Source organism: Dromaius novaehollandiae, chromosome 19 (genome assembly GCF_036370855.1).
Source record: "Dromaius novaehollandiae isolate bDroNov1 chromosome 19, bDroNov1.hap1, whole genome shotgun sequence".
NCBI classification, from domain to species: domain Eukaryota; kingdom Metazoa; phylum Chordata; class Aves; order Casuariiformes; family Dromaiidae; genus Dromaius; species Dromaius novaehollandiae.
In genome coordinates, this window is record NC_088116.1 from 5,518,000 (window position 1) to 5,545,420 (window position 27,421).

The 27,421-nt window shown below is 38.3% G+C and overlaps 1 protein-coding gene across 3 annotated transcripts; it reads left to right on the forward strand.

Moving 5' to 3' along the window:
- The first annotated feature begins 1,947 nt into the window (after window positions 1–1,947).
- On the forward strand, window positions 1,948–26,756 carry SLC6A4 (solute carrier family 6 member 4). 3 transcript variants are annotated; one of them, XM_026101443.2, is made up of 15 exons: window positions 1,948–2,423; window positions 4,423–4,590; window positions 10,032–10,640; window positions 11,368–11,502; window positions 12,364–12,583; window positions 13,013–13,151; window positions 13,542–13,676; window positions 15,664–15,767; window positions 16,465–16,592; window positions 16,989–17,101; window positions 17,887–18,018; window positions 19,171–19,270; window positions 19,617–19,717; window positions 21,915–22,082; window positions 22,834–26,756. In XM_026101443.2, the coding sequence occupies exons 3-15, from the start codon at window positions 10,178–10,180 to the stop codon at window positions 22,906–22,908; spliced, it is 2,013 nt and encodes a 670-aa protein (XP_025957228.2). In that variant the 5' UTR covers window positions 1,948–2,423; window positions 4,423–4,590; window positions 10,032–10,177; the 3' UTR covers window positions 22,909–26,756. The 3 variants fall into 3 exon arrangements, with proteins under 3 accessions (XP_025957228.2, XP_025957227.2, XP_025957229.2); XM_026101442.2 differs by lacking the exon at window positions 4,423–4,590; XM_026101444.2 differs by lacking the exons at window positions 1,948–2,423; window positions 4,423–4,590 and adding an exon at window positions 8,175–8,323.
- The last annotated feature ends 665 nt before the right edge of the window (window positions 26,757–27,421 follow it).

Genomic DNA, 27,421 nt, shown 5'->3' on the forward strand with positions numbered 1-27,421 from the left:
ATCATTATTGTCTTTTTAGTAGAGCTGATACTATTGTCTGTAGGTAAGTTGCTTAATGCTTCCCACAGTTGCGCTGGTGTTGGGCGCTGGCATCTACAGCTGCTTCCTCTGTACAGAACTGTAGAAGTGTTTGAAGTTACGTCTCTACCAAACAACTGTGTAAAGTCCATTTTCTTCCTTTTGTTTTTCCGTATTTTCCCTAAAATCAATAGGATTTTGTCCACTAATGCACAGAAGATTCCCTGACATTCTGGAGCTGATTCAGGATCCACAAGTTTTCACGTGATGGAAGGTAAGTATCATAAAGTTGAGGGAACAGCCTGAAAGCTTAAGTCTGTTTTTTATATTATGCCCAAAAGGCTCCAGACTCTTTGGCAAGAGATTTAAAAAACCCACACTGCTGCAGAAGACATTAATGAAAAAAAGTAATTGAAGCAAAAGACTGGGATAAGTCATAAAAGGTGTTTTTGTGTTCTTAGCATGCTGTTTTTCACATTACAGCTTTGTTTGCTCCACAGAAATAACTAAACACTGAAATTGGGTGTCACCAATGTGACCAAATGAAAGCAATTTAACTGCAAGTGCTGACCAAGATGAATGGTATTCAATAGTGTTTCAGAACTTGCTAAAAAAAAAAAAAAAAAAACTGTTCTAAGCAGAGACTAAGATGGAGGAAAAGCCTCAGACAAAGGTCATGGTGCCTATGAAATTTTTTACACATGTGGATGTGCAAACAGCAGAGGAATCCAAAACATGTGAGGAGAAATTTTATTTCCTGTACGAGACTAGCGTAAGTGAGTTTGGAAAATCCGTTCCAGTTTCCCAGTGCCGGTGCGCTGGAGCCGTGCGTGAAAGAGGCGGCAGAGATCCCTCGTGCCACCCCATCCTCCCGCCTCCTGAGAAAGAAAAAGCCTCGTATCTACAGCATGGGGTCTAATGCACTAACGGGTACTTAAGCATTAAAATATTGTACTTTGATCTTAAGTAAGATTTAGTGGATGAGCCACAACAGTCTCTGTCCTCACAAACTCTTCAGAATAGGACAAAACAGTGGGAAGACCGTGAACGACTATAACATGCAAAAACACTAACCTGCTTTTTTCTCTAACTGCAGCTAAGCAGAGATTAACACAACTGTTTATTTTGGAAAGAAGAGTACAGTGGAAAGAGGAGATCGCAGCATGGCAGAGAGAAGACTAGACATTGCTATTTTCACTAAAAGAATAAGAAATCTCTAAAAGAATTACAAAGGTAATGAACAAGGTAACAAACTTAATGTGACAAAATACTTTTAATGTGCTGTCTGCAAGAATTAATGGGAAAGCAAAAATTGTGTTTAACACACGTCTAGTGTTTGTAATTGCAATACCTGAGCTATCCTTGAGATGGTGCAAATGACACACTGCTGCCTGACTGCTGGTGTCATTAGGGGACCAGAAGACAGAAAAAGGAAAGCGCTAATTATAACTCTGTGCTTTTTAGTTTTCAGAGTTTGTTTTCATGTAATTGCTTGGAACACGTCTGTGAACACGGGCAGCAACTTATAGCGAGACTGCTGATGCCCTAACACCTAGCTGTTCTTATCTTCCCCCCACCGCCTTTCTACTTTCTTTTTCAAACCCGTCACATAAACTATGGCACTATTTCACTGATCTAGGATTTATCACCTTTTTTAAACAAATTGTAAAGTTGAGGAATGAAGAAACCCTGGTTGAAAGAAACTGGAGAAAAAGCACGTGTCAGATATTTTGAGAAGTAGTAAGAAGAGATTACTTGTTGAGCTTATTGAAACAGAAAAACACTTTTTAAAGAAATTGTCCTTAACATTTTAAAACAAAGTTAAACATATCTTTATTTCTTCATTAAAATAATGTAGACATTGAGTAATGAACATTATTCTTTCCAGTCCTTTTACTGTGATAATATCCCAGTCCTTCATCTCTTTCTGTAATCAACTGACCCACCTGCAAACTTGTAATTACTGACTCCCTCAAAACTTCAGTCCCATATATTCTCTTTCACCACCACCATTCCGCTATACATAGCTGCAATGACAGACAACAAAACTGTCCCTTACCAGAAGAGCTTCCCCCAGCCTTACTCTAGCCTCACCGGATCCTGCTCTGGTGAACTGAGCAGAACACACAAATGCAGCCACCCACCTCTAGGAGGAAAGCTGAGCTGCAGCCCTGGTGAAACATAAAGTTTATTCGACTAAAGTGACGCAAAAATTCTTAAAGAGCTCTTTGGCAGCAGATTATCTGAAATCAGACCATGTGAGAGGGACTGGTGTACAAAAACCTCACCAAGATGCTGAGTTGCCCACAGGCTGCGTTGCTGAGACTCTGAAGGGAACGTGGGGTTGGGGTTACTCGAGCTCGGATAACTCCTGGGAAAGCGCTTCACACCCATCCGAAGGACAGGTACTTTATAATTTTATTTCTAACACACAGATATCTAAAGTACGTTATGAAATTTAGGCAGACTCCTGGAAGCCTGTCTCCAGAGCCTACCTTCTGAATTGAGCAGAGAGCAGAGTTTCATTAACTTTCACTCTTCATCACCTCTTTCAACTTTGCTTATGAACTCTGAAATACTAATGACAGTCTAAAATGTATATAATATTTCTGATTGTTTGATTTTTAAATTACCTCTTAAGGTCTTAAAGTAATTAAAGAAAAACTGGGAAAATACATATCTAACATGATTTTGGAAAAAAATGCATTAATTTTTGGTGAAAGTTTGCTCTAATTTTTTTTTAATATATGCTTTTGCTTGCTTTTCTTATGTTATATGCCCTCCTCTGCCTTTTTCAGGCACTTGTCTAGCACTTATGATATTAGGAATCATATGCCTGCAGCAGAACAGTTATGACAATCTCAAATTAAGAGTTTTGGCAGTCCATATAGTTGTATTGTGAATGCAAAAATTATTTAATTTTTTTGAAAAAATGTCAAACTACAACAAAAGAAAAATACAGGGAAGAAGCAGAATCTGAAGCAAAAAAATCAGTGCAAACTGTTATTTATTTTAAAAGGATAAAGTAAACTCTATTAACCACATTGAATTATGTTTTAAAAGGTAAACTGTTCCAGCATAGTAAATTATCTAACTCAATGGGACAGATTTATTATAAATAATAAATCTGAAGAGTGTGTCATGAATATATGTATAGTCAATCATGTTTACTGCTGAAACCTACTGGCTTTCTGGGTTAGTTTGCTAAGTAATAAGGAAGTTTAAGTGAGGAGTACAATGTCACTGAACACATAAATAGTCAGGGAAAACATGCTTTGGTATGTTAAAGCCTGGGGGAAAAGGATGGTGCATTCATTGGGCTTGGGTGCTGGGGATCATTATGTCTGTGGAATTTTTTAAATGTAGGTTGTTACTTGTCAAGCATTTTATCAGGAAAACATCTCACACTTATGCTTTGTCTTCTGGTGTTTTCGATGAGTGGATTGACCATAATCTCAGAGAATACTTTGTAAACTTGGCATAGGGCAAATGACTGATGTGGGTGCATTTTCTAATTGAATGGGGGGAGATGAGTTTCAACTGGTTATATACATTAACAAAAACTGCTCCCAGACTGAAAATTTAGTTTAAAAAATATATATATATTCCCACACATGGAAATGTGCAGCATATTTAATCTCTTTCCTGCCTTCCTGCAAGGAAATGTTTAAGCTGCAGAGTTTTCACTAGGAACAGCATTAAGAGCCTAAAGAAATGTTGATTCTGTACCCCAGTGTTCTGCGGCTAGTGTTCTAACTCTTTTCCAAAAATGTATTTGTGCAGCTCTGTAGGTCCGGTAATCTGTATTTTATTCAACTAAAACAACATAATGAAGCCCATCTATGGGATAAGTATTTCATAAAATGCTTAAATAGAGCCTGGAGCCTGAATAGTGGGTTTGTAACTTGGAGATTGCTGTTGACAAGTATCTTCAAAGAAACATCATGTGGGAACACTTATGACTGTTTCTTTACTTTCTTTAGGTAAAAACGTTGCAAGCAAAAGTATAAATACATGCATGCTGGCACACATATACAGCCAGCCTTTCACTTTTGAGCAAGCAAACAGGTCTCTTGACAGATTGTGCACGTTAATTTGCCCATGCAGAATCATAGTAAGGAACAGTGCTCTATTTATTTGGTGATAATTACTCTATTATGACTCTTCCTTCAAGTTTGTATAAATAATTTGAGGAAGAAAACAAAAGGAATATCATTCCTTCTAAGCTTATCTGTTTCCTTGCACTACGCATGGGCACTCTCCAGCCACAAAATGTATTTTCTCTCCCCCGCCCTTTTTAAATGACTGTCATCAGTTTGGCAGCATTCCTACTATAATACAGTGTCTCTTCTCAACAACTTTTATTGGTAAAATCTCTGTTTCCTGCCTACTCTATAATTTCAGACTGAAACATGGACAAGATTATGCCATAAAATTCACAGTACAAGTTGATGTTTCCCCAGTAATATTGTTTTTAGAAGCACTGCTTTTACATCTTACCTATATTTAACCTTATCTGGGAACAAACGGGTTAACTGAAGAAAGCTTACTACTTATGCCATCCTTTCTTTGGTAAGTAGCTCCTTATTCTCCCAGAAGGGTCACTGTTTCCGTGGGATTACTTGTTGAATACAGCTCTACTCTGTTTTAATGAAAGTGTGAGCCAGCCCTTGGACAGCTGCAATTATTCATATACAAGATCCATTTGGCCATCTATATACTGTACATTTATTATAAAATATGTATTATAGTGATGTGCAGAAATGTGAAACCCAATTAAATTTAAAATCATTGGCAATGGGATCGGATCTGACATGCATGGAAATAATCCAGTACTTTCAGTTGATTTTGATCATTCTTGATGAAAAATCTGTTTTGAATATTTTAAAACAGATGAAGCGTAGCTAAAAGAAACTGAAGAGATCAATTCCTAGTTGTTGAGGGATGGTCCAGATGTCAGCTTATATATGCTTTGTACCTAGTATCTCTGGTTACCAGCAGCCCTATTAAAGCTGGGGCTGTGTATCATCTTATTATGTATTTATGAATATCGGTTTTAGTAATCTGAAATACAATCTATCACAGTTACTATCAATTTGCCTAATGGAAACAAGCTAATAGAAAAAGATACTCTAGGTACTCATTTCTTATAGAAATCAGTATATGTAAACACATTCAAAAGCAAATGGCATTAATTTTTTGAGTTATAAACTCTAAATATGACTCATCTATGACAAACAGCAGGTAAAATTCATCGTAATGCAGTGCAGTCTGGTTTCAAGATTTAACTCGCTGAAATTTTGTTATTTTCTAACAGCTCCTCATATTGGAGCATCTAAGCTATCCTGTAAAATTTTGACTAAAGTGTAATTCTTAGCCTGTGCAAAATGGGAGGAAAAGTAAGTTTAAGACTGTACGCTCCCTCACTCCACATATGCAGCAAAATAGGAATTCACTGGTCCGCAAAAACACGTCAAAAGGGATAATCTTTACAACGTTCACACTGTCATCCAAGTCACGTACCTCCCATCCTGTGCAGAAAGACAGGCTAGGACTGTGTGAGGAGGTATGGGGAAAGACCAGGAATGTTTACATCTATATTTATTGGAATCAAATATCTGGAAAACCACATGTATGTGGCTGTCACAGGGTCGGAGTTGATACTGTGGCTCAGAGATGAGAACAGTAGCTACAGATAAACTACACGGTGTTTTTCTGTGAAGGATGCGTGGTTTCTATCCTCATACAAACTTCTCTTGATTTCCTAGATAAAAAGAATTTCCACGAACTCTGTGTGTTTACATACAACTGCTGGTGTGAACTGCATCTTTACTGAAAGGCAGTCGAGCAGCTAAATAATTTTAATGATCTTAGATACTTCATGATAAAAATGAGATTTAGGTCAACTTAGCAGAAATAATTTTAACTTTTGAATGGAAATAAGGAAGGTGTTTGGTCTGTTTGCGAAGAATATGGGGTAAATTTGTCTTAGACTTCAAAGCAGCTTAGTTCTTTGTAATTGCCAGCATGTAAGTGGACAGAAGTAAGGCAGATGGAGCCCTGTGAGTGATAGCAGTAGTGTGAGAATCTTCCCCCGGGAATGCAGCTGTAACTCGGTCAGTGGCTGGTACTCCAGCAAGTGCTGGTTTATTAAATCAGCACATTAAAAAAAAAAAATTGTTTGAAGTGAAATATATGCAAATATGCATATTTTGCAGCTGTGGGAGTTGAAATGTGTTTGATCATTTGGAGACAAATAACTTCTGTAGTCATGCACACTGTGGCTCAACAAGGCTTGTGCTGAGTTCAGCACATCAGGAATTTGCACTGCTGCCCCATCGTAAATAAAGTATTCTCCAGGTGACGTGAGGCATTATTGACATTTGCCTCCCTTGAAGCATCCAATGTTTGCTGCACCTCAATCTGATTGTTTTAACCTCTTAAACACATTAAAAGTCAATTCTCTCCTTTCCAAAATACAGGAAAACGGGTTTGTATTAGAGTGCTGGAAAGCTTTGTGTCATTGCATGGTGGATCACTAAAGGAAGGGGATCCCCACACTGCCACAAGAGGTCACCAACATGCCTCGAAAGATAAACAAGGCAATGATCATCAATGCCACCGTTCCCTGCTCGGGACCCCAGGACAGTGATGCTCCTAGAGGATTGCTTTGCCAGATGCAAAGGAGTTGTTTTTGTGTATCAAGGGAGATACAGGGCCTTTTACATCTACAGCCCTGGTTCAAATTTAGCTCCGTTACCATTTAATTAGTATTTGGCTTATGTGAACTGCATTAGATAGGCTTCAGCCTAGCTCCTAGACACATATGTGTTCAATTACCCACACCAGCATATTCGGGGGGGGGGGGGGGGGGGAAGCAAAGCACAGAACAGTTAGACTTCTTGCTACTTGGTGTTTCTCTAGGGCAGAGCTGAGGTTCCCTGGAACTGAGCGAAGCTTCACTCCTCCTTAGTCACTCTTTGCGTAAGGAGGAGTGCAGTTCACGGCGCTGGCAGTGAGATGCCTTCCATGTGCCTGTGGAAAGCACAGTGCCAGTGAGAGGGAAGCTGCTCTTTAGAATAGAGAGGGACATCTCAGACATGGCCTCTAAAGGAGCAAAGCCACATTTACAAAGCACGGATCAAAACTAAACGAAGGCACACCTGTCTTTCTTTTTTTGCTTTCTCTTTTCCTTTTCTTTTTCTGTGGTAGCTAATTCTGTTGGTGATAAGAAGCTGATATGTATTTATGTAACAACAACCTTTGCAACAGCTCAGAAGAAAAACATAATAAATTACTGTTCCTTATATCATTCACTAAAATGACCAAACTTCATGTTCGATCCTGTAACCACAGAGAGATGGTCGCACAGAGATAAGCGGAGGCTGGCGTGGGCAAAAACCTCCAGCACTAGCATAATTTTCTCTAATGAGCTTAGCATACATCTCAGCCTTCCACAGCTCTAGTTCTGCAGCTATTTATACTGTTTATAGCAGTTACAATTCCTTCAGCTATATATTTTTTCCTTGAATTGTAACAAGAAGGTCCAAGGAGGACATTCTCCAGTGAGATAACCTAAAGTTTATTTTTTCAGGACACTGAAATCTTACGGTTTTGTAACTATGCTGTTTTCACATGCCAGCTGTGCCTCCACGAACATAGCTGTAAAGTCTGTCACTCCAGAGATATTTCCCATGACAGTTATCAGCTGTAATTCTCTTTCAGAAAGGAGTAGTGCAAAGCCCAGCCGAAGCCCTGGAAAGTTCATTTTACAGCTCTGAGGTTAAAACTACTGAAAATCATACAAAAATATTTTAAATGATTTGGTATTTCTTTCCTCTGGTCTGGAGAAGACCGGAAGGCATCTAGAATTGGATAAGACAACGATCTTGACTGTCGCACATGCAGGAAAGCAACAATACATTCAGCGATCTCTCCTCAGTATAGAATGTGCCAAGAACTAGCTATGTGCAGAAATTAAGTGTTTTATAAATACATGAAATGCTTAAGTCTCAGGTATGGAAAATTCAGTCCTACAAGATAAATTAGTCCTACAGTTAAATCAACATACTTTACTGCTTTCTCATTTACGATTCAGAGGTGTAAAGTCCAGAAGGGCTCAGGTTACCTTTCTATGTTCCAATCTTCTATTTAGTATATAAGAAGGGGAGAAGGATTGGCTGTGGCCTTTCCCGGGATTTTTGTTACCATCAGTGGTGGTGGGACTGTTTTCATCTATGCAAGCTCTTGTGAGACATTTGGAAGGTTTGGACTCCAAAGACTCTGGGTTTTTATACTCTTGCAGGTAAAACAGAAACTACTGTTCTTTGCCATATTATCTTTCTTCTGGGACGCTGAAGACGTTTCAGTGTTCGTGGATGATTAACTAATAGTAACAAAGTATTGTTATTGTAGGAATTCAGTGATGCAGTGTGCACTATACGATGAAACGAACATTATCTGGGTAAACACAGAATGTAAGCCTGAAGAACTGACAGATTCCTGTTTTAACACCTTTCAGAGACTGCTAGCTTGAGAACATCATCCTGTTTGCTCTGCAGCTTTGTAGCTTTCCTTCTCCTCCTGCTTGCGGAGATAAATGTTTAGGAAGAGGTGTAACAAGTTGTCTGTGCACAAGGCTGGAAGCAGGGAACACCTTCGGCTTTAATAACTCTGGCAGTAAGCAAATCCTAGCAGTGAGCAAACAGTATCCCCTCTCTGCTATCATTTTTCCAACAGTTAAAACTGAAAGAATGCTTATTCTTCTGGTCAGGACGTTGTGATGATATTTACTGCGGTAAAATGCTTTGAAAAGGAAAAACGAGATGTAGTTATTGTTATTTAATATTTGCTAGTGTCACGTAGATTGTGTAACACCTTCAAAGCTATAAGGAAAGCAAGGTTAATGCCCCAGGAGCTTTACAGTACAAAGGATCAGTTCCTATTTTGAGATTTCATTGAGTAAGGGCAGCTGGACAGTTACGTTACCTCTGCAAAGGAGCAGAAAACAGAATGTGACCAGCTAAATCAGAACTCTTTTTCTGTTCTTTGTGTTCGCAAGGGAAAACAAAATGCTTTATCTTTTGTTTTTTTTTTTTTTTTTTAATTTCTGAACAGTTTGTTTTTCTTGGATTATTCTTCCAGTACGTACGAAGAAAGAAGGTAAAGCCAGGGATTGTCTCAATGTCTGTTTTTTTGTTTACGGGGCGTATAGCATAGGATTCACACCCACTACCCTTCCCAAGTTTGGAACTGGGGACAGGTTGTGTCCTAAATAGATCCACAAGAGTTATTTCTTACTGATTCAAAACAACCAAAGTGAAGTCTCCTGACCTTTTTTCCTGTTATTAGTACTGACTGAGCCTCAAAAGTTAGTTGATGCAAATGCAATGACATTTAAATAGTTTTCTAAACCTTCACTTAAGCCTTGCAGCTCTGTTGCTAAACATGGCACGCACTGTGGGATTTCTGAAGACAGATGATCATGAAATGTAATTTGCGTATCTATTGCTATCTATTTGTTTAAATAATTCTTTTCCCTTAATGTTGGGTGAATCTGGAAACTAGCGCTAGAAGTCACAGGATGATCTTATGAAAAGGAAAACTCAGGCCAAATACCAAACTCTGCCCTCCTTTGTGCAAATGGGCAGTTCCACCAGGTGCCTGGCTGGGAAAGCGGTGTTCAGAGGGAGGACGTGGGAACAGGTGAGAGCAGGCCTGGGATTGCCTGTGAGTTGCCCAACAATGCACAAAGTCCAGCAAATTTGGCTCAGTGGTTGTAAGCCAGGCGTACAGACTTCTAGTGTAGAAGAGAAAGGTTACCTCCTCCCTATCAGCTTTCTCTGTAGATCACTTAGAGTTTAGCTAACTGCTAAATGATTCAGATTGCATGTTGTGATGGCTTCTTATTTCCAAATGTACTTTAATCTCAGAATCTGTGGTAGTTGTAACTAGAAAATTGCCAGCATCAACAAGCCCTATAATGCATTTTTAAACTATTTTTGACTTCTTAGATGGTGTTTGTGCCTACAATCCAGTGGATTTAAAAATGGAAGGGAAAATCTAAGAGCATTGGGAATAAAAGAGTGGGGAAACAAGCCACGAGGGGACTCTATGCTGCTCTCTGTCTGCAAGTGAGCAGAACAAATCTCTTGGAAAAATGGAAAAAAAGGCACCAAGCAATGAGACCCAGCCCCTGACTTCCAAGAAAGATGTCTCAGACTGTAATGAAGGAGAAGACTGTAAAGAGAACGGATTTCTGGTCAGAAACCCTAAATCTGCCCTGCGACTAATGGAGGATGGCAATAAAGTCCACCCCAGCCAGGGAGATAAAGGGGAGGCAGCTCAGATCTCAAATGGTTATTCAGGGGTTCAGAGCTCTGTTCCTTCCAATGGAATGGGAGAGGTAGAAGACGCCCAGTGCACTGCCCCAGCAGCCACAACCACCACTACAACCACCACGTCTACCACCTGTGGAGCAGAAGGCCAGCAGCAGCTGATGGAGCTAGACGACAGAGAGACCTGGAGTAAAAAAATCGACTTTCTGCTCTCTGTCATCGGGTATGCAGTGGATCTGGGAAATGTGTGGAGATTTCCTTATATATGCTATCAAAACGGAGGAGGTCAGTGACCAGTTCTGTATGCTGTTCCTTAGTACTGAACTTCTGTGCTTATAAATGGATGAGCTTAGTGGCACATTTTAGTATCATAAATGACAAATGGCTATGGGGAAATTATCAATCTTTCAAGCAAACTGAAAAACCTAAATACTGGAACAGGATAACTAGAAACTTTTTAGTAAGATATAAAAGTCAGTACAGCTAGAAATTGAGAATTGGTTAGGTGCAGAATAACCTCCCAAGAGAAGACACTGAAGCCCTGACACAAGGAATATTTAAAACCTAATTAATCAACATGTCAAAACACTCAGTAGGAATGCTAGGCCTTAGTCTCACTACATTTCAGCCAATCTAAAATCTAATCAAAGAGAGCCTCAAAAGGAAAGACTTTGTCTCCATGATGTACATAGGCATTTTACTGAAGAAATTAATTATTTTACATGTATCCCATCTCACAGTTTGTATCCAAGGTAGACAGTACAGTCTTTGTGAATCCTAGGTATACTTGCTACAGAAATGTGAGAAGTTTCACCTGAGTGTTCCTTCTTATTCACACAGCTAAGCAGTTACTCATATGAGAAATCCCATGGTACTTCAGCATGGCACACTGGCTGGGGAGGGTATATGCATTTTCCCTGCGGGATGGAAAGAACTGTTGTTTATGAAGTGCTGACACTATTGGAAGAGCACTACTATGAAAAGTTATAATCATCTGCTTGCTTTCTTGCAGGAGCATTCCTCATCCCTTACACAATCATGGCCATCTTTGGAGGTATTCCTCTTTTCTACATGGAGCTAGCACTAGGACAGTACCACAGGAATGGGTGCATTTCAATTTGGAGAAAAATTTGTCCTATATTCAAAGGTAATGAAGGAAAATGGAAAATCACTAGAACTTTCAGAATAACTGAAAGATTTTTCCTATAAAGATGAAATTTCTGAAAAAAAAAAACTTTTGAAAATCTCAGAAAACAAAGTAAGGCTAATTTAGACGCAGGATTTTGGCTTTGCAAAGAAAGCTTTCATAAAGCTTTATGTACATCTGTAGATGTGTATGTGCTCATATACATGTTCTTTCTCACATACATGTACTCTCATATACATGTATGACATGCAGTTCTCCAACTGACTTGAAAGAGGCCTTTCTCTGCTAGAAAGCTAGTTTCTTGAGCTAGAAAAAATCCAAAAATAAACAGAACAATTAATGAAGTAAATACAACATAACTGAATCCAAGACAAAATTAAAAACAGGGAAGCAGAAAGATCTATAATTTCTATTTCAAAAATATTGTAAAGAAGCTATTCCCCATCTTCAATCTGTTTGTCTCTCAATTGCTATCCTACCAAGGAGTCTTTTAGAGTAGAAGGACCTGTTCTATTTGCTCGTTACCCCTGTTCCCAGTGTTACAGCTCTGGTTTTGTCTTTGTTTTTTACTGAAGTGGGAGATGCATATTTCTAAATTCCAGATTTTAGGAACAGATGAAAAAACTATATAAGCATTTTCTGCCTTGAATAAGGATGCTTTTCTGCAATCAGAGCCTGAGTCTTTCTGAAGACACATGGAATTCCAGTGTTGTAGACACTTGACAGGGTATGTGTATCTTCTGCAGGGATGCCTGAGACAGTTACTAATCGTAGTTGATGTGAATAACCAATTCCTTCTCTTTCTAGCCCTAAAAATTACACTTACGCTCACTCTCATGTAACTGTTTCCTACCTTACTAGGAATTGGCTTTGCCATCTGTATAATAGATCTTTATGTAGCCTCCTACTACAATACCATTATGGCTTGGGCCTTTTACTACCTCATATCCTCCTTCACAACGGAGCTGCCCTGGACTAGCTGCACAAATGCTTGGAATACAGGCAACTGCACTAACTACTTCAGCAAGGACAATGTCAGCTGGGCCCTGCACTCCATCTCTCCCGCAGAAGAATTTTATACGTAAGTGCATGTAAGTGGAGACAGTAATACGAGACGGAATGGCAGAACATGTAACAAGCTTTTCTCTGGAGGGGCAGAAGGGGTATTTATTAATGGTACTTTACTCTAAACTATTCAAATAACTAAATATCTGTAGCTGTATGTAAGCACAGGGTGTGGGGGGGTTGCTCTAACTTTCCATTTTAGATCAGAGGTTCCCAAATTTTCTAGCCATTATCAGCTCTCATCATTAATCATTGATCATCACTGGTGTACTATTAATATAAAGCTTTTAATTACAAAAAATAAAAAATAACATGGCTCTGAAGACTACTTATCAAGGCTTCAGGACTACTAGTAATGCTCATTTGGGAATGACTGCTCAAAGCATACTTAACATAAGTATTTGTTACAAAAATATCTATATTGTGCTTTTCTTTCCTCTTTCAGCCGCCAAGTTCTACAGGTGCATAGGTCCAATGGGCTGGATGACCTGGGGGGCATTAGCTGGCAATTGACCCTCTGTTTATTGTTAATCTTCACCATTGTATACTTCAGCATCTGGAAAGGGGTCAAAACATCTGGCAAGGTGAATGGAAAAGCAAGAGAAAACACTTGGTATAGTACAGTTTTGCGGCAGTTCTCAAGGAGACGATTAACATGACAGAAAGTTATCCTAGACTGTCTTCAGGGCAGGGACTACATCCTCTCGTGTTTGGGAAGCACTTAGCACAGAGTGACTGCTACTGTTATCTAAATAATACATAAAAACGAGTTATGCCACTGTTCTGTGGACAACAACCCTGCCCAGAGAAAGCCTGGTTGTATACGCATAAACTGCCTGTTTACAGAACTTTGAGAACTTCATATGAAGCTGCTATAAATGCTAAGGGTTTTCATTTGTTTACCTCGTTATTCTTGTTATTGACTGTTAATTTTCTACCCATGGCAAATGCTATCTCAATGTTTTCCCTCACAGGTGGTATGGGTGACTGCCACATTCCCTTATGTCATACTCTTCATCCTGCTAGTGAGAGGTGCAACTTTGCCTGGTGCCTGGAGAGGTGTCCTCTACTACTTGAAACCTGACTGGCAGAAGCTCCTGGCCACTGAGGTAAAAAAAAAAATAACAAAAAACCAAAAAAACAAAAACCCCCAACACACTACAAAAGGGAAGAGATTCACTTTTAGCCTATAGACTTAAAAGGCTAACTTCATGCTCGTTTAAATAGTTGTGCTATTCTTTTCATAATTATACAGATTTTTTGAAGATTAGAGAGGACTTCTGGCTCTATTCTGCTATTCCAGGTTTTAAGTCCATCATTGATTTAGCTTGTCCTAATAGCAGAGTTCCCATACAGTGGTTTGAATATCATTAGTGATACGATAAAAAAGAAAAGAAAACAAGTGACCAAACATTTCCCCAGGAAAACGGGGGACAGCTCGGCATTGAGCAAGGAGCTATTATAATTGCTACCGCATTGCAACACAACCCTTCACCCACGATAGTCACACAGAGCAAACTAAGTTTATGAACCTCTAACAACTGCATTAGCTGCAGTTTTTTTGACTGTGAAAGGATCATTACATACTCAGGTGTACCTTCCCACATCCAGGGGTGTCTACTGTCAGGCTGGTGAGTGAATTTATTGCCTGCATTCAACTAGTGCAGGTTACCTGAGTTGAAACGTAAGGAGTCCATCTTGTGACAAGCTTTGGCAGACAAGCCCAGAGAGAGTCTCTATCCACCAACTGAAGCATGACTCAAACAATGATGAGTGGACATGTGCAAATGCATGTGTGAGAGGGAATAAACAAGTCAGGCCTGCATACACCAGCACGATCTGAAAAGAAAAGAGGAGTCAGGAGAAGACTAAGCTAACAAAAAAACCCAAAACATTCCAGTATCTGATTTCGCTTTGAACAGTGTGGATGACAAGCAGTCCATCAGGCTCAAGGCTGCATTTACTTCACTGCATATGAAAGACTCTAGTGGGTAGGATAATAGAAAAAGCCCAAAGCAATAAATACTACAAATAAAAAGATTAAAAATTCTAATGTTTGCAAGTCTGCTGCTGCCCAGCTGATATGGAGAGTTTTGAATGAAGAGGAAATGAAAAGACACCAGTCTCTGATAAAGCAGCATCTCCAATAGGGGACCACATCTTCTGAAAAAGCAATAAAGGGCATTGATATTGTATTGGATGTATCTGAAGTGAGGACAGCAGATTGCAATCTGTGTGCTGGACGATGACAGAGCTCTATCTGTGGATGGTACAGGATGGCCTCACACGACAAATGAGAATATTAGAAATGAGTTGCAATGAACTCCATGTTTCAATCAAAAGAGGATAAATGAATGAGGACTTTCACCTCAGAAAGAACTGATATTAGTACTTTAGAAACACTACTCATTAAGGCTATGGCCACTTCTCAAGTACAACAGCCTTTTCATAACAAGATCATCACACTTGCATCTGTCAAGGCTTTGCCAGAGTTGAACCGAGTCCTTAGAACTAGAACTGCATCCACGCTGTCAAATATATTTTTCTAAGTCCAGGAAAAAACTGGGCAGCAGTCATCTACTGCCTAGCCTGGCCAACACGTCCGCACGGCCTAACTATTGCACAGAACAGAGTTTGGAGGAAGAAAGACTGGCCAAACCCATTGCAAAATCGTGGACAGGAAGCTCCCTATATATTGCAAAAGCTGTTAAACTCATTACAGGCAAATCACTGTGAATTAATGTAAGATGCTGTCAGAAGTGAAATTGTCACTAAGTACTTACAATGCTGCGCAAAGAAATGTAATATCATTTCTTCGTATGGTGAAATTCTATTGAGAGAAATACTAATTACATCACCAGTGAAAATAAGCACAGCAAAGACACTACAATTATAGTGGATATTTAAATGTCTCACAAATCTACAAAAAATACATTTCAACACAAGTGTCTAACAAAATGGTTTAGACCAAGACTAGGATACAGACAGACTAGTGAAATACAATTTTGTAGGGCCAGTGATATTCTGAATCTGCCAAATTCATTCATTCAGTCTGTTTCATGTGATCTTTTTTTCTTGATCTTAACTATTTTTCAGGTTTGGGTGGATGCAGCAGCTCAGATTTTTTTCTCCCTTGGTCCAGGTTTTGGGGTCCTACTGGCTTATGCCAGCTACAACAAATTTCATAACAACTGCTACCAGTGAGTTCTACCTTCTTCTATAAATAAAATAGAGTTAAAAAATATAAGCGTGGGCATTTATGAAACAGTGCTGGCGAAGGACATTGAGCTGTCAGACCTGTATACATATAAATCAGATGAAAGTGTAACAGAACAAAAGTTTACTCAAAGAACCTGCAATCTGAAACATTCTTCTCTGTTGTGCCTACCCTAAAGAGAGATCATCTCTGCCAATTACAGCAGTGAGACTAAAATGTAGAAACTTGTGAAAAGACTGCCCCACTGCCAAACAATCAGATTATAATTATTTCATCTCTGCAGTCAGTTAGGATATGACTTTAGAGTCCTGAATTGAAACATAATTTTCAGTTATTCCTTATTTTCTAAAGGATTCATATTTATATTTTGTAAAATAAATTCCTCAATTCCTTAATTTTCTACAGTAATTCCTTTCTTTTAAAAAATGCAATGTAATTCCAGCTCTCAAACTAGTTTGCCAGACTAATGTCACAACATCTGTCTGAAGTTCTTCCTTAGAAAAAGTAATGAGAAAAAGTAGTTCTTTTTCTTTTATTCATGCCTGCTGCTTGTTCTTTTCACTGCACGTCTCTGGTTTCTGCAGGAGCCTATTCATATCAATAACTCAGCCCATCTGTTAGTAAACTATCCTTTTCAGCAGATGCCAAGTCCCTGATATGAGTTAGGTCTTCTGTTGCAGAGATGCTCTGGTTACCAGTACCGTGAACTGTGTGACCAGTTTTGTGTCCGGATTTGTCATTTTCACTGTGCTTGGATACATGGCTGAGATGAGGAACGAAGATGTATCAGAGGTTGCCAAAGATACTGGTAGGCTAACTTTTTGTATATTTATATACTGTCTTCTGGACTGAGAGAGGCCTTCACTTTTTGAGTCATTAAAAAGGCAGGGCCAGGGCAGCTAATCTCGGCTTGAGCAAGTGGCCCAAATTATGCAAAATATTTGATATATAATTCAGGATATGGTAGTACTTTTTGTCAAAGCATGGGTATAAATATACAGTACAGCTAAAAATCATTCTATAGGGACAGGATACAGAAGTCATACTGCATATACGACTTAGCAACCTGGTTGTAACTGCACACTGTAGAATAGCCTTGGGGAAGAAGCTTTCCATTAGAAGGACAAGGTACAGTGAAGCAGCCTGTCTTCCTCACAGCACAACTGGGCTAACAATTATCTCCAATTCTCCATTTTGATATCAGGACCCAGCCTTCTCTTCATTACTTATGCTGAGGCCATTGCAAACATGCCTGCTTCAACTTTCTTTGCCATCATATTTTTCCTGATGTTACTCACTCTGGGATTAGACAGCACGGTGAGTAGACAGTATCTGAGCGTGCAGATCTGGTGAGCTGGATGAATAGCATTTGGTGTATGGCCTTATCCCAGCAAACATCAGAAGAAACAGAATTACAAATACTGTGCTGTCATTAAAGGGTGTTAAAGCAGGATAGCAACAGTAACCTCCATACGCCTTTTGTAAGATAGCAACTCTTACTCCAATTTCAAAGTTGGCGAAACTGAGGCCTAAATAAAATTAAGTGATTTGTCAAAGTCATGATGTGACAATCATTAACAGACCTGGGAACACAATGCAGAGCACTTGATTCATAATCTACTGGTTGAATGCAGCCTTCCAGGTTCCTTTTGTCTTGTAATTGTAAACTTGTAAATTAATTAGTACATTCCAGATTTTTTCACATTAATTAGATTTAAAAGGTAGGATCTGGATGTGGCCTTCCCAACAACATTCCAAAAAGATGTTCTAAAAATCTTTTGCCACGTGAGTCTGTTCTGACCAACTGAGAGTCCGTTCCTTCCAGGATGGCTAAACTCAGCTGATATCACAATCTTGGTTTTACTGAGCCATTTACTACTTATCATCATCTTATCACTTGTAACAGAGTACTTCCCGAAATGCTAAGCACTTCCTACAGAAGTGCCCCACCTTAAAGAACTAAAAAACTCTGAAGGATAGTCTGAACAGTAGCCATCCCGACACTACAGGCAGAATAAAGCACCAGTGTTTCAGTGCTCTGAAGTTCTTTTTCCTGTTAAGACTGCCCTCTATTTTTCCACTGATTTTTCCATGCTTTTCAGTTTGCAGGACTAGAAGGAGTGATTACTGGAGTACTTGATGAATTCCCACATGTCTGGAGCAAACGCAGGGAATTGTTTGTCCTTGGACTGACCATCATTTGCTTTTTGGGGTCATTAGCAACCCTGACATTTGTAAGTATTTTACCCACTCCTCAGCTTCGCTTACTGGCAGTTTCCTGCAAATTACACCTTGGAGATGATAGAATTTTTCTGGATAGAATTTCAAGAAGTCAGATTAAATCTCCAGACTGTTTTCTTTATTCATTAGAAATCTATATTTGGAATGAGTGTGAACAGTACCCCTCACTAGGAAATGTGTTGCAAAATGACCGTGTTGCAATTCAGCAGAGCTTTGATGCGCTACATATCGTAAGTGACTCAGCCACCGCTCAAACTGCTAAACCAGTGAGCAGACAACCTTCTGAATCTCACACATGGTTTACTTCTCTTTCTCCAAAGCTACAAAGCTGTTTACAGATTTTAAAAATTGTTATTTTCATTTTCCCAGTGTTTGAAAAACATTTCAAGTTAAAAAAAGAATGAGCTAAAATTATCTGCGAGAAATGGCTGTAATAGACTTTTGCTGGGGTGTTCTCTGGAAATCCCTAGCAATGAATTTCCTGGATCTTCCTCATCAAAGCAGGCCAGAAAGCATGGTCAGTCACACCTAAATAGCCCCTTCATCACTTGTGGGATTTCATTTTCATAACAAGCAAAATTTTGAATTGAGTTTAATGATCATAAGGGACATGGAAAAAATATTTCACGTTCCTATCATATTTCACACTCCACTTGCTCATTTATGCACAACTCCCTCCTCATTTAAAGCATTCACTGTAACAGGAGGCCTAGTTCCTCTCTGGGACGCAACGCTCTCCTCCTTTGCTGGTTCTGGGTCCCAAATGGAAAGAAAGCAAAGTAACACCCTATTGGTTTCCTGTTCAGTAGCGATGGCTCAGGCTGCAGAAAGAAGATGCCATTACCGAAGACATGCAAAAAAGCAGAGATCCGCTCACATCTCGTTTGTTCATTAAAATCCAACTAGAATTGCTAGCAGATTCAGTTTCCGTATGGCAGAAATATGCTTGCAGGGAGAGAGAGGACACACAGATCAGCAGTGCTCTCAAGGATTTCACGGGCAAGAACAGCCATGAAGTGATAGAACTGACTGAACTGCACATCCGTGAATGCTCTGGTCCAGAAAGAAACAATACAAAAACTAGTATTACAGAACTGCCATCACTGGTGAACTCTGGTTCACTGATAATTTCATTTCCTTTCCAGGGAGGCGCATACGTGGTAAAGCTGTTCGAAGAATATGCCACTGGCCCAGCTGTCCTAACAGTGGTGTTTCTGGAATCAATCGCTGTGGCCTGGTTCTATGGTGAGTCCACTGCCCCGCTGACAAACAGCGCTGACCGGCTTCCCTTAGCTCCTGCAGAGCGGCACTGCCTCCGTTTCTGCAAACAGGACCACTGATGTCTCAGAAAAGGTTTACGTACTGCCAGATCTGTGAGAATTATTACTGACTGTTCTCTGGCAGAAGTACGGTGACATCCAAAAGTAATAAGACACCTAATTTAGAATACTTAAAGATTTAATGTAATTAAGAGTTATAGGGACAAAACAGTATTCATCATGGATTCTAAATTTATTTGCTGTACACAGTACGCCTACTTACGAAAAACTTGTTTCTGCTGTCACCGCTCTCCTCCCACTTGTCTCCACAGGCATCACCCAGTTCTGCAGTGATGTGAAAGAAATGCTGGGCTTTACCCCAGGCTGGTACTGGCGAGTGTGCTGGGCAGCGATTAGCCCCATCTTCCTTTTGGTGAGTTTGCTTTGCAGCCTTTTTTCCCAGCACCAGAAAATCACTGTTGAACGATGCAGTTCCTTAGAGTTCTAGAAGTTTAATTACAGAATTTTCTTGTGAAGTTCTCTAACAACAATTCTTGCTAAGCCAAAAATGCTCAATTAGTGAGAAATCCAATAAAATGCTGGTAGGTCTAGTTACTAAATCAGTATTTTAAGGGTTTTTTTTTTTTTTGTAGGTGAACTAGATAAACAAGAGTGGGTTCTCAACAACCCCCTCAGTGAACAAAGCTACTTTGCTTTGTTGCTTTATATTTACCTCAGAAAAATGAAACAATAAAAGATGACGATGAAACATACTGTCAGGGGAAGAAAAACAAGATAATAATGAAATATTTACTGTCTCAATAACTGCTGACTGACAACTTTAGAATATCCCACTTAAAATTTACTGCAGTTAATGGCAACCTTTATAAATCTATAATTCAGAACTGGAAATATTGTCCCAGTGTTTGACTTGGCAGTATTACTGATAACATTTTAACATAAAGTGTTCATTTCCTGATCCAAAATTAGCTCATACTGTCTTTTATTGTTACTAGCCTTAGTGAGAGCAGAGCAGGTCAAGATGGAGTTTCTAACGCACAAAATGTAGACTTAAGGCCTACAGAGTGAATTCAAAACACTGCTGTAATGATTATTGTGTTTAACTGATTTTCATTTTATTACCTGTCAAAAAAAAGGCTATAAATAGATGTGTGACACCACAAATAATTTTTATACTACTGTTGTCTTTGTGATCCTAAAACAATAAAACAAACAGAGAGGAATACAGCTTTCGTGATGTGGTTACTAGGCAAAGCTATTTGTACTCTCAGTGGAAACTAAACTAAACTAAGGAAAGCCCATAAGTTAATATGTTATTTCTCTATGGAAATTTGGCTGGTAATCTGATCTTTTGATGATACCCTGTGAAAATGGAGTCAGAGCTCCTTCTAAGGATAGTCACAGATATTATTTGTGTGGTATTCAACTAAAAATTTGTGCTTCACAAGAAATTTCTTAGTCATGAAGGATATGCAGGATGAAGACAATGAATCAAATTCTGAGCAAGACTGAACCACACAATTTTTTCCAGCTGGGAACACGTGGGACCAGGAACACTTATATTAGTACCAAAAACAGACATGTTTTGTAGGAATGCTGAAACAGTCCAACCTCATTCAAGCTGGACAAACCCGGAATTACACAAAAGCTTCTCATTCCCTAAATCCTTCATTATGGACCTAAGAAAGATGGTGTCTGATAAAAATGGCAAAAATAAATTAGGTGTAGGCATGCTTTCAGATCTGAAAATAATGCAATGTTTGTTTAACCTTAAAAGAACATTTATACTATACATCAAAATAAAAAGCATGCTCAGTAAGATTATAGAAGGAAATGATCACGATGGATGAGAATGAGTTATAAACTGTTAAGAAGCATATTTTAATACATTACATCATTCTAAAACAGTCAAAAGCAGGGAAAGAGTAGATCAACAGGAATAATCAAGTTGGAAGAATTAAAACATGTTCTAATGAAAAAATTCTCTCTATTCCCACATAGTTGGTCAGTTGGTACAGTATTTATTTTTAATCATCCTTATTTCAAAGCAGAGATTTGTGATCATTGTAAAATTCAACTGAATGACAAAATAAAAAGCCACATTAAAAGCTGCCATTTCAGACCACGTTTGTAGGCCATTCATATGTCAGGCCTACTGTGATCTTTGCATCCATAAACAACAGACAGGAAAATAACAGCATAAATCTAGCTAACAGCAGAGTATCTAACCATCTTTTTTTTCCTTTAAGTAAACAAGTCTGGTCCTGTATTTTCTTTCTAATGCTCCTTAGGCAAGAACCACCAGCATACTTATTCGTGGAATAAACAATCCATACAGGAATTTTTACCTTGTTCCTTTCTGTTACTGGTTGGGTTATATGCTGCAGCTCCTGAGTTCATCAAACTCTCTGAAGGAAAGGTTGAATACCCATGTATATGTATTTTTTTAATCCATACTGACTCTTGGGATTTTTTTTCAATATCAATATGTGTTTAATCCTTTAAGTCCTACTCTTTTTTTTAGTTCAATGCTATGTCAGGGCAGAGAGTTCCCTAACGTAAGTGTGTGCCATCAAAATATATGTATTTATACTTTTTTTTCCTTCCAGTTTGTCACTTGCAGCTTTCTGTCCAATCCTCCTGAGCTACGGCTTTTTGATTATAATTATCCCTATTGGACCACAGTAGTGGGTTATTGCATAGGAACCTCTTCTGTCATCTGCATTCCAATCTACATGGTTTATCGGTTGATCATCACTCCAGGAACACTTAAAGAGGTATCTGATATGCTCTGTTGACTCAAGTTTATTTGACTGTTAGGAAGGAGGTGAGTCCTATACACGTCATTTGTGGCTCTTTCTGATACCTTGGGACTTCAGGATTGTTGCCGCTTTGCTCCTAGTCAGCCGATAGCTCATTGTCCTCTGCCCACTGAGCGACACAGTAATATCCCAGGCCTTGGTAAGGCCATTGACATGTTCACACCAAATATTAAACCAGATTATTTTTTTAAGCTCTGGTGAACTGGGGGCTTTCTTTAGAGATTACACACGAGACAGTATCAACTAAATGAGCCAGTGAAAGAGATTTCCCTTGGGTATGTCTATCAGAACAAATTTATTTTTCTCTTCCACACTTAATAAGGTTTTTCTGTTATAAATCTATAGCAGCCTCTGATGACATTTTGGAAGTTTTCGTAAGTTGTATGTAAATATCAGTTCAGAGAGAATATGTTCAAGTGGTTCAGGGTATTCAAGTAAATTACAAAGTCCTAAACATTAATACAAAATCTGTCTAGCTTGCATTCAAATAATATGTTACAAATAATAAATAACACTGTCTGCTTCTACAGCACTTTATCTTTACAGTGCTTAGATAACATGAGCCTGAAACATCTGTGTGTGGTAGTTCAAGAGGCGTAACTCAAATAGAGTCTTATTTTTATTATAAGTCCTTTCTCAAAGGGCTGTAATGTTATATATTACCTCTAAAATTAATCATTTTCTAACATTGATTTCTTTCTGACAGCGCATTCTGAAAAGCATTACTCCAGAAACAGCCACAGAAATTCCATTTGGAGACATCCGCATGAATGCAGTTTAAGCTAACCTACTTTCTGTGGGAGAGAGGGAGAGCATAAAATTTAACTTTCCCCTACTCTCCCCTCCAAAGATTTATGTTTCCAGCTGAGACAACAACTGGAGGAGTTTTCCATGGAGGCTGCCCCTGACAACAGGCGGTTGGAAACATGATGCCTCCAGCACATACATCCAAGCAATTCAATGAAATCTGCTGTGCACTTCTAAAAAGACTATTCACTGAAGAACTTACTTATTCTGGAAACACAAGGATGTCTGTATGCATGAGAACACCGTTATTCCATGCATGGACACCAGAGCTGTTTGCAAGTATGCGTGATTGCATAAGACGCTATAGGATGAGTATCAGCAGGTAGGATTAGATTTAGAATTGCAAGTCTGTGGCAGTACTCCTGTATCTTCCTCAATGTGATCGTCTGTACTGGGCCATGTTGTATTTGCTTCTAATTGCTTAAACTACACTAAAAATACAAGAATATTTCTGATAGCCGTACATTATCCAAGTAACAGGATTTTATAAACTAAAAAAAAACCCCAAAAACAAAAAACCAAAACCCTTCGATCCCTAGGCTTGTTGTGGAGTAGAGACAGGAAGATGTCTTGTAAGAAACAATCCAACAGCACTATATACATCTCTGTGTACAGCAGCAAATACGTTTGGTAGCATTATCCTCCTTTTCATTTCCTGCACTTTGTAGATGATAACAGTTTCTGCTAGTTGTTTTTTGCATACCACATATTACAAAAAAACATGATTTTTTGTAATGTAGGCTTTGAAACTTTAAATCCTTTTCATTTTCCTTTAGACCCCATTAAGGAAAAGCTTAACAGGGGGAACTTGACAAGCATTTAAGTTGTTAGCAATTACTATACTGTTTTTATAACTAAGCTAGATATTCACAATGTCATTGTACTGACAGACTTCATTGTTTCTTTGGGAATAAATATTGAGTTCAGATGCCCAAAAGTGGACCCTTAAAGCTCTGCTTTGTTTGTTGTTGTTTTTAAATTAAATTTCACAGCTAAAATTTGCTAGAGCCTGTGACTTTTTCTGTTGTTTCCTTGTGCAGAACTAAAGCTTAGAGTAATCTTTTTGGCTGGCTGACAAAACTACTCTTAACAAACTATACAAACCTGCTTTGAAGATTTACTAGCTCATATTCTAATGTGAATACATTTGGTTTTCACCCTGAAGAAGAATAGGATTTCTTTTTTTAAGTAAGAAATTGAGTTCAACAGGACTGATTCTGATCAGAACTGTTTATGTATATTAAATTTTGAGGCAGCGATATACAAATTAAATTCCACGCACATACTAATCTCTTTATACTTTATATGTATGCCTTCCAAAGGTAACTGCCCTTTAGCCTGACTGCAATTGCCAAGTCAGTTGGAGGACCATACTTTTGCTGCAGTCACACAGAAGTTTAGATAAACCTAAGTAGTCATCATTTATACACACACGTGCATTGTATTTTTACTCTACCACATATTATAATAGTCTATGAAAAGTAAAATAGAGCATAAACGTCTCTTTTGTATTTCATGGTCTACTGAGGTGATATACTGCTAAAAATAACAAGGTTATATATGCATTCATATCAGCTGGCATTAAGAAGCCTATTGAAAAGTTTACATTGGTGCAAAGAACTTACCACACCAGAGGAACGCATTTATGGTGTGTCTGCCTTCCGAAAACATTTTCACCACTTCCGACAAGGCTCTTCTGCTTAGGTGGGCAGACAGATACCTCCTATGAGGTATGCCTCTCACTTCAGCTGTTGACCTGAGTTCACTATCTTTAGGTCTCAAGCCCAACTTCCAATAAGGAAAAAACTTAAAGTGACAATGATTTGTTCTAAGTTACTAACGAAAGATTCCTAAACCAAATTATTTTTAAAAAGGGAATATGTTCTTACATTGCCACCAGAAAAATATAATAAATCTGTCTTACTGGACAGTTACTCATAAGAAATAGCGTCACAGCTTATAACTCAAGTATTTCAGAAAACTACTTTCAAAACCGGCTTCATTGCAAGGGAGAAACAGTTTGGGAATTTTTTTAAAATTCAGAACACCATTAAAATTTTAAGTTACCAAACAGAAAATTACTGAATTTTTAATTAGACTTTTTAGTTAGGAGTTTATTAATTGAGAAATACATATGAAATGACAATGTAAGATGAATAAAGTATTTGTATGTACCCAGTATCAATTGTGGGAAATGAAGGAGGAAAAAAACCCCCCACCTTCTCCATTCTCCAGACTGGTGTTCAAGTAATGCTAGATTTTTTTTCCCCCCGAATAGATAAATATCTTAAATAGACCTATATTACAAGTGGAATTTCTGGCTAGAGTTGATACTGTTTCCTGCTAGGTTCGTCAAAAATAATTGTTTTTTAAAGTTCTGGTTGTCAGTCACTAATGTATATCCACTTGCAAAAGTCTCTTTAAACAGACATTCTGCTTGCTACCTTTTATTAGGAAGGGAGAAGGTGGGGACAAAGACGATTAGGTTAAATAAGAGCATCATGTGCATCAAAGACAAAGGTTTCTCTTCTAGCCCTTGCAAACAAACTGAAACCAGGAACATTACTTCTCATGGAATAATCTGCAGAGTAATAATTGCAGAAATCACTGCTATTTAGCGCTCAATACTACTGACATGTTATGGCTTTACAACAGCATTTGAAATGGCAAAAAACATACCTTTAATTTGTACTATTTAGACAGCAATATACAACAAACATTGCCTTTCTGGGTGGTTTTAACACAGAATGCTGAGTAACTGCCCAAGAAATGCTACTGTTTTCTAGTGAAACAGAAGTCAGCCAAGAAGCCTGGATCGTAATACAAGCACTGTTATAGTCACAGTGTAAAATAAAGCAAGTTTTCTCTGCTTGAATTTCTCAGTTGAAAAATGAGATAAAGGAATTTTCCTAAAGATGTACTGAAAGTGGCAGAAGTTTTTAAAATCCTTTGAAGACGCAAAAAGCAATGTAGACATGCATAGTCACAGAAAAAAATATTTTTAGAAATTTGCAGTTCAGAAGATCACTAGCAATGCCACACATTTACTTTGTTTTCGCCAGAATAATCCAGTTTGTGGTCTCTACCGGAACAGAGAGTAAGGAGCCTTCCAGAAGTAGATTTAAAAGGTCTTTCTTTTGCTATCTAATAAGATAAAATAGATCCATATTTTCATTCTACAAAAGCTGAATATGCAAGTTACATTAGTTCCCATTCATTTTTTTTAATGGCATACTAGTCTGAGGTTTTCTCAATCTTGTTCTTATGATCACTTCATTTCTTAAAATGTTTAGCTCAGTTGCTGGAAAACTGGGAAACTGACTTCATTTATTTTTATTGTTGATTCCTTTTTTCTTCCTTTTATATATCCATCTGAAATAATTTAGAATTACTAACAGTTATCAGGTAGCTCAATAAACTGGCATATCGTAAACGTAACGTTTGTCAAAAACCTAGTTTTATTGATACCAAGTGGGCTGCACTGCAATTAAAAGGGTTTGAGGCAAACAAGCTCTTTCATCTTTCCAACTCACCTTCCACTTACCTACCACACGGGTAAATCCCACCCTCTATTCTGCACAGTGAAAAGGGAACTTACAAAACCAGTAAATTAGGAACATGTTTGCCTTACAAGCAAAGAATAAAAGAACTAAACTGGAGTTTAGTTGTACAGAACTAAGTATTCCCTCCAACTTGTACATGATGCACCTGTATTAATTTATGTGGCTGTTTAGTTACAAGTGTTGCAAGCTGACTGTAAGTCATCAGTATGTGCCTTGTACTGTAAACTGTTATTGTAATAAATTTAATATTCATAATCCATCTGTAGGTGTCTCTCGTGTCTCTCTCTTACAGGAATTTTTATGCTGGCCTACAATAGATCCCTTTTTTTAAAAAAAAAAAACAAAGATAAAACTCAATTTCAAGAAATGCAGAAAATGTAGTCCAGTTTACTATATCAACAAGGCTTTTTTGACAAAGAGCAGAGTATTCCCTTTGGTGTTTGAACCTTGGCCCGCTACTAAATACCCTGTTTTCATTCTATTCCAACAGAAGATCCAATGTACATGACATTTGTTTAGACAGAACAGCAAAAGCAAACTCTCCCACATTTGGAGGAAATGCCTAGTTAATTGAGCAACTTGCACATAAAACTTATTCCATTCCAGGTCTTTGAGAACTGGCATGTTTTTGCCTTTAGTTGAACTGACATTTTACCCCATTTATGAACAACATATTAGAGATATTAATTAACTGATGGTGATACAGTGACAAAGTCAAATTCTCAAGACATCAATGCAAAAAATATTCAAAATAATTTGAGACAACACAGCTGGAGACTTTAGTTATGATTTAAACCTAACACAAGCAGGTATAATCTACTTCAGTCTGAACCTGTGTATAACAAGAATTCGGTGCCATGGCATCTGCTACTAGCAATATAAAATCCCATTAATTCAAACTATGCCCAGACTCTGACCTGTGAT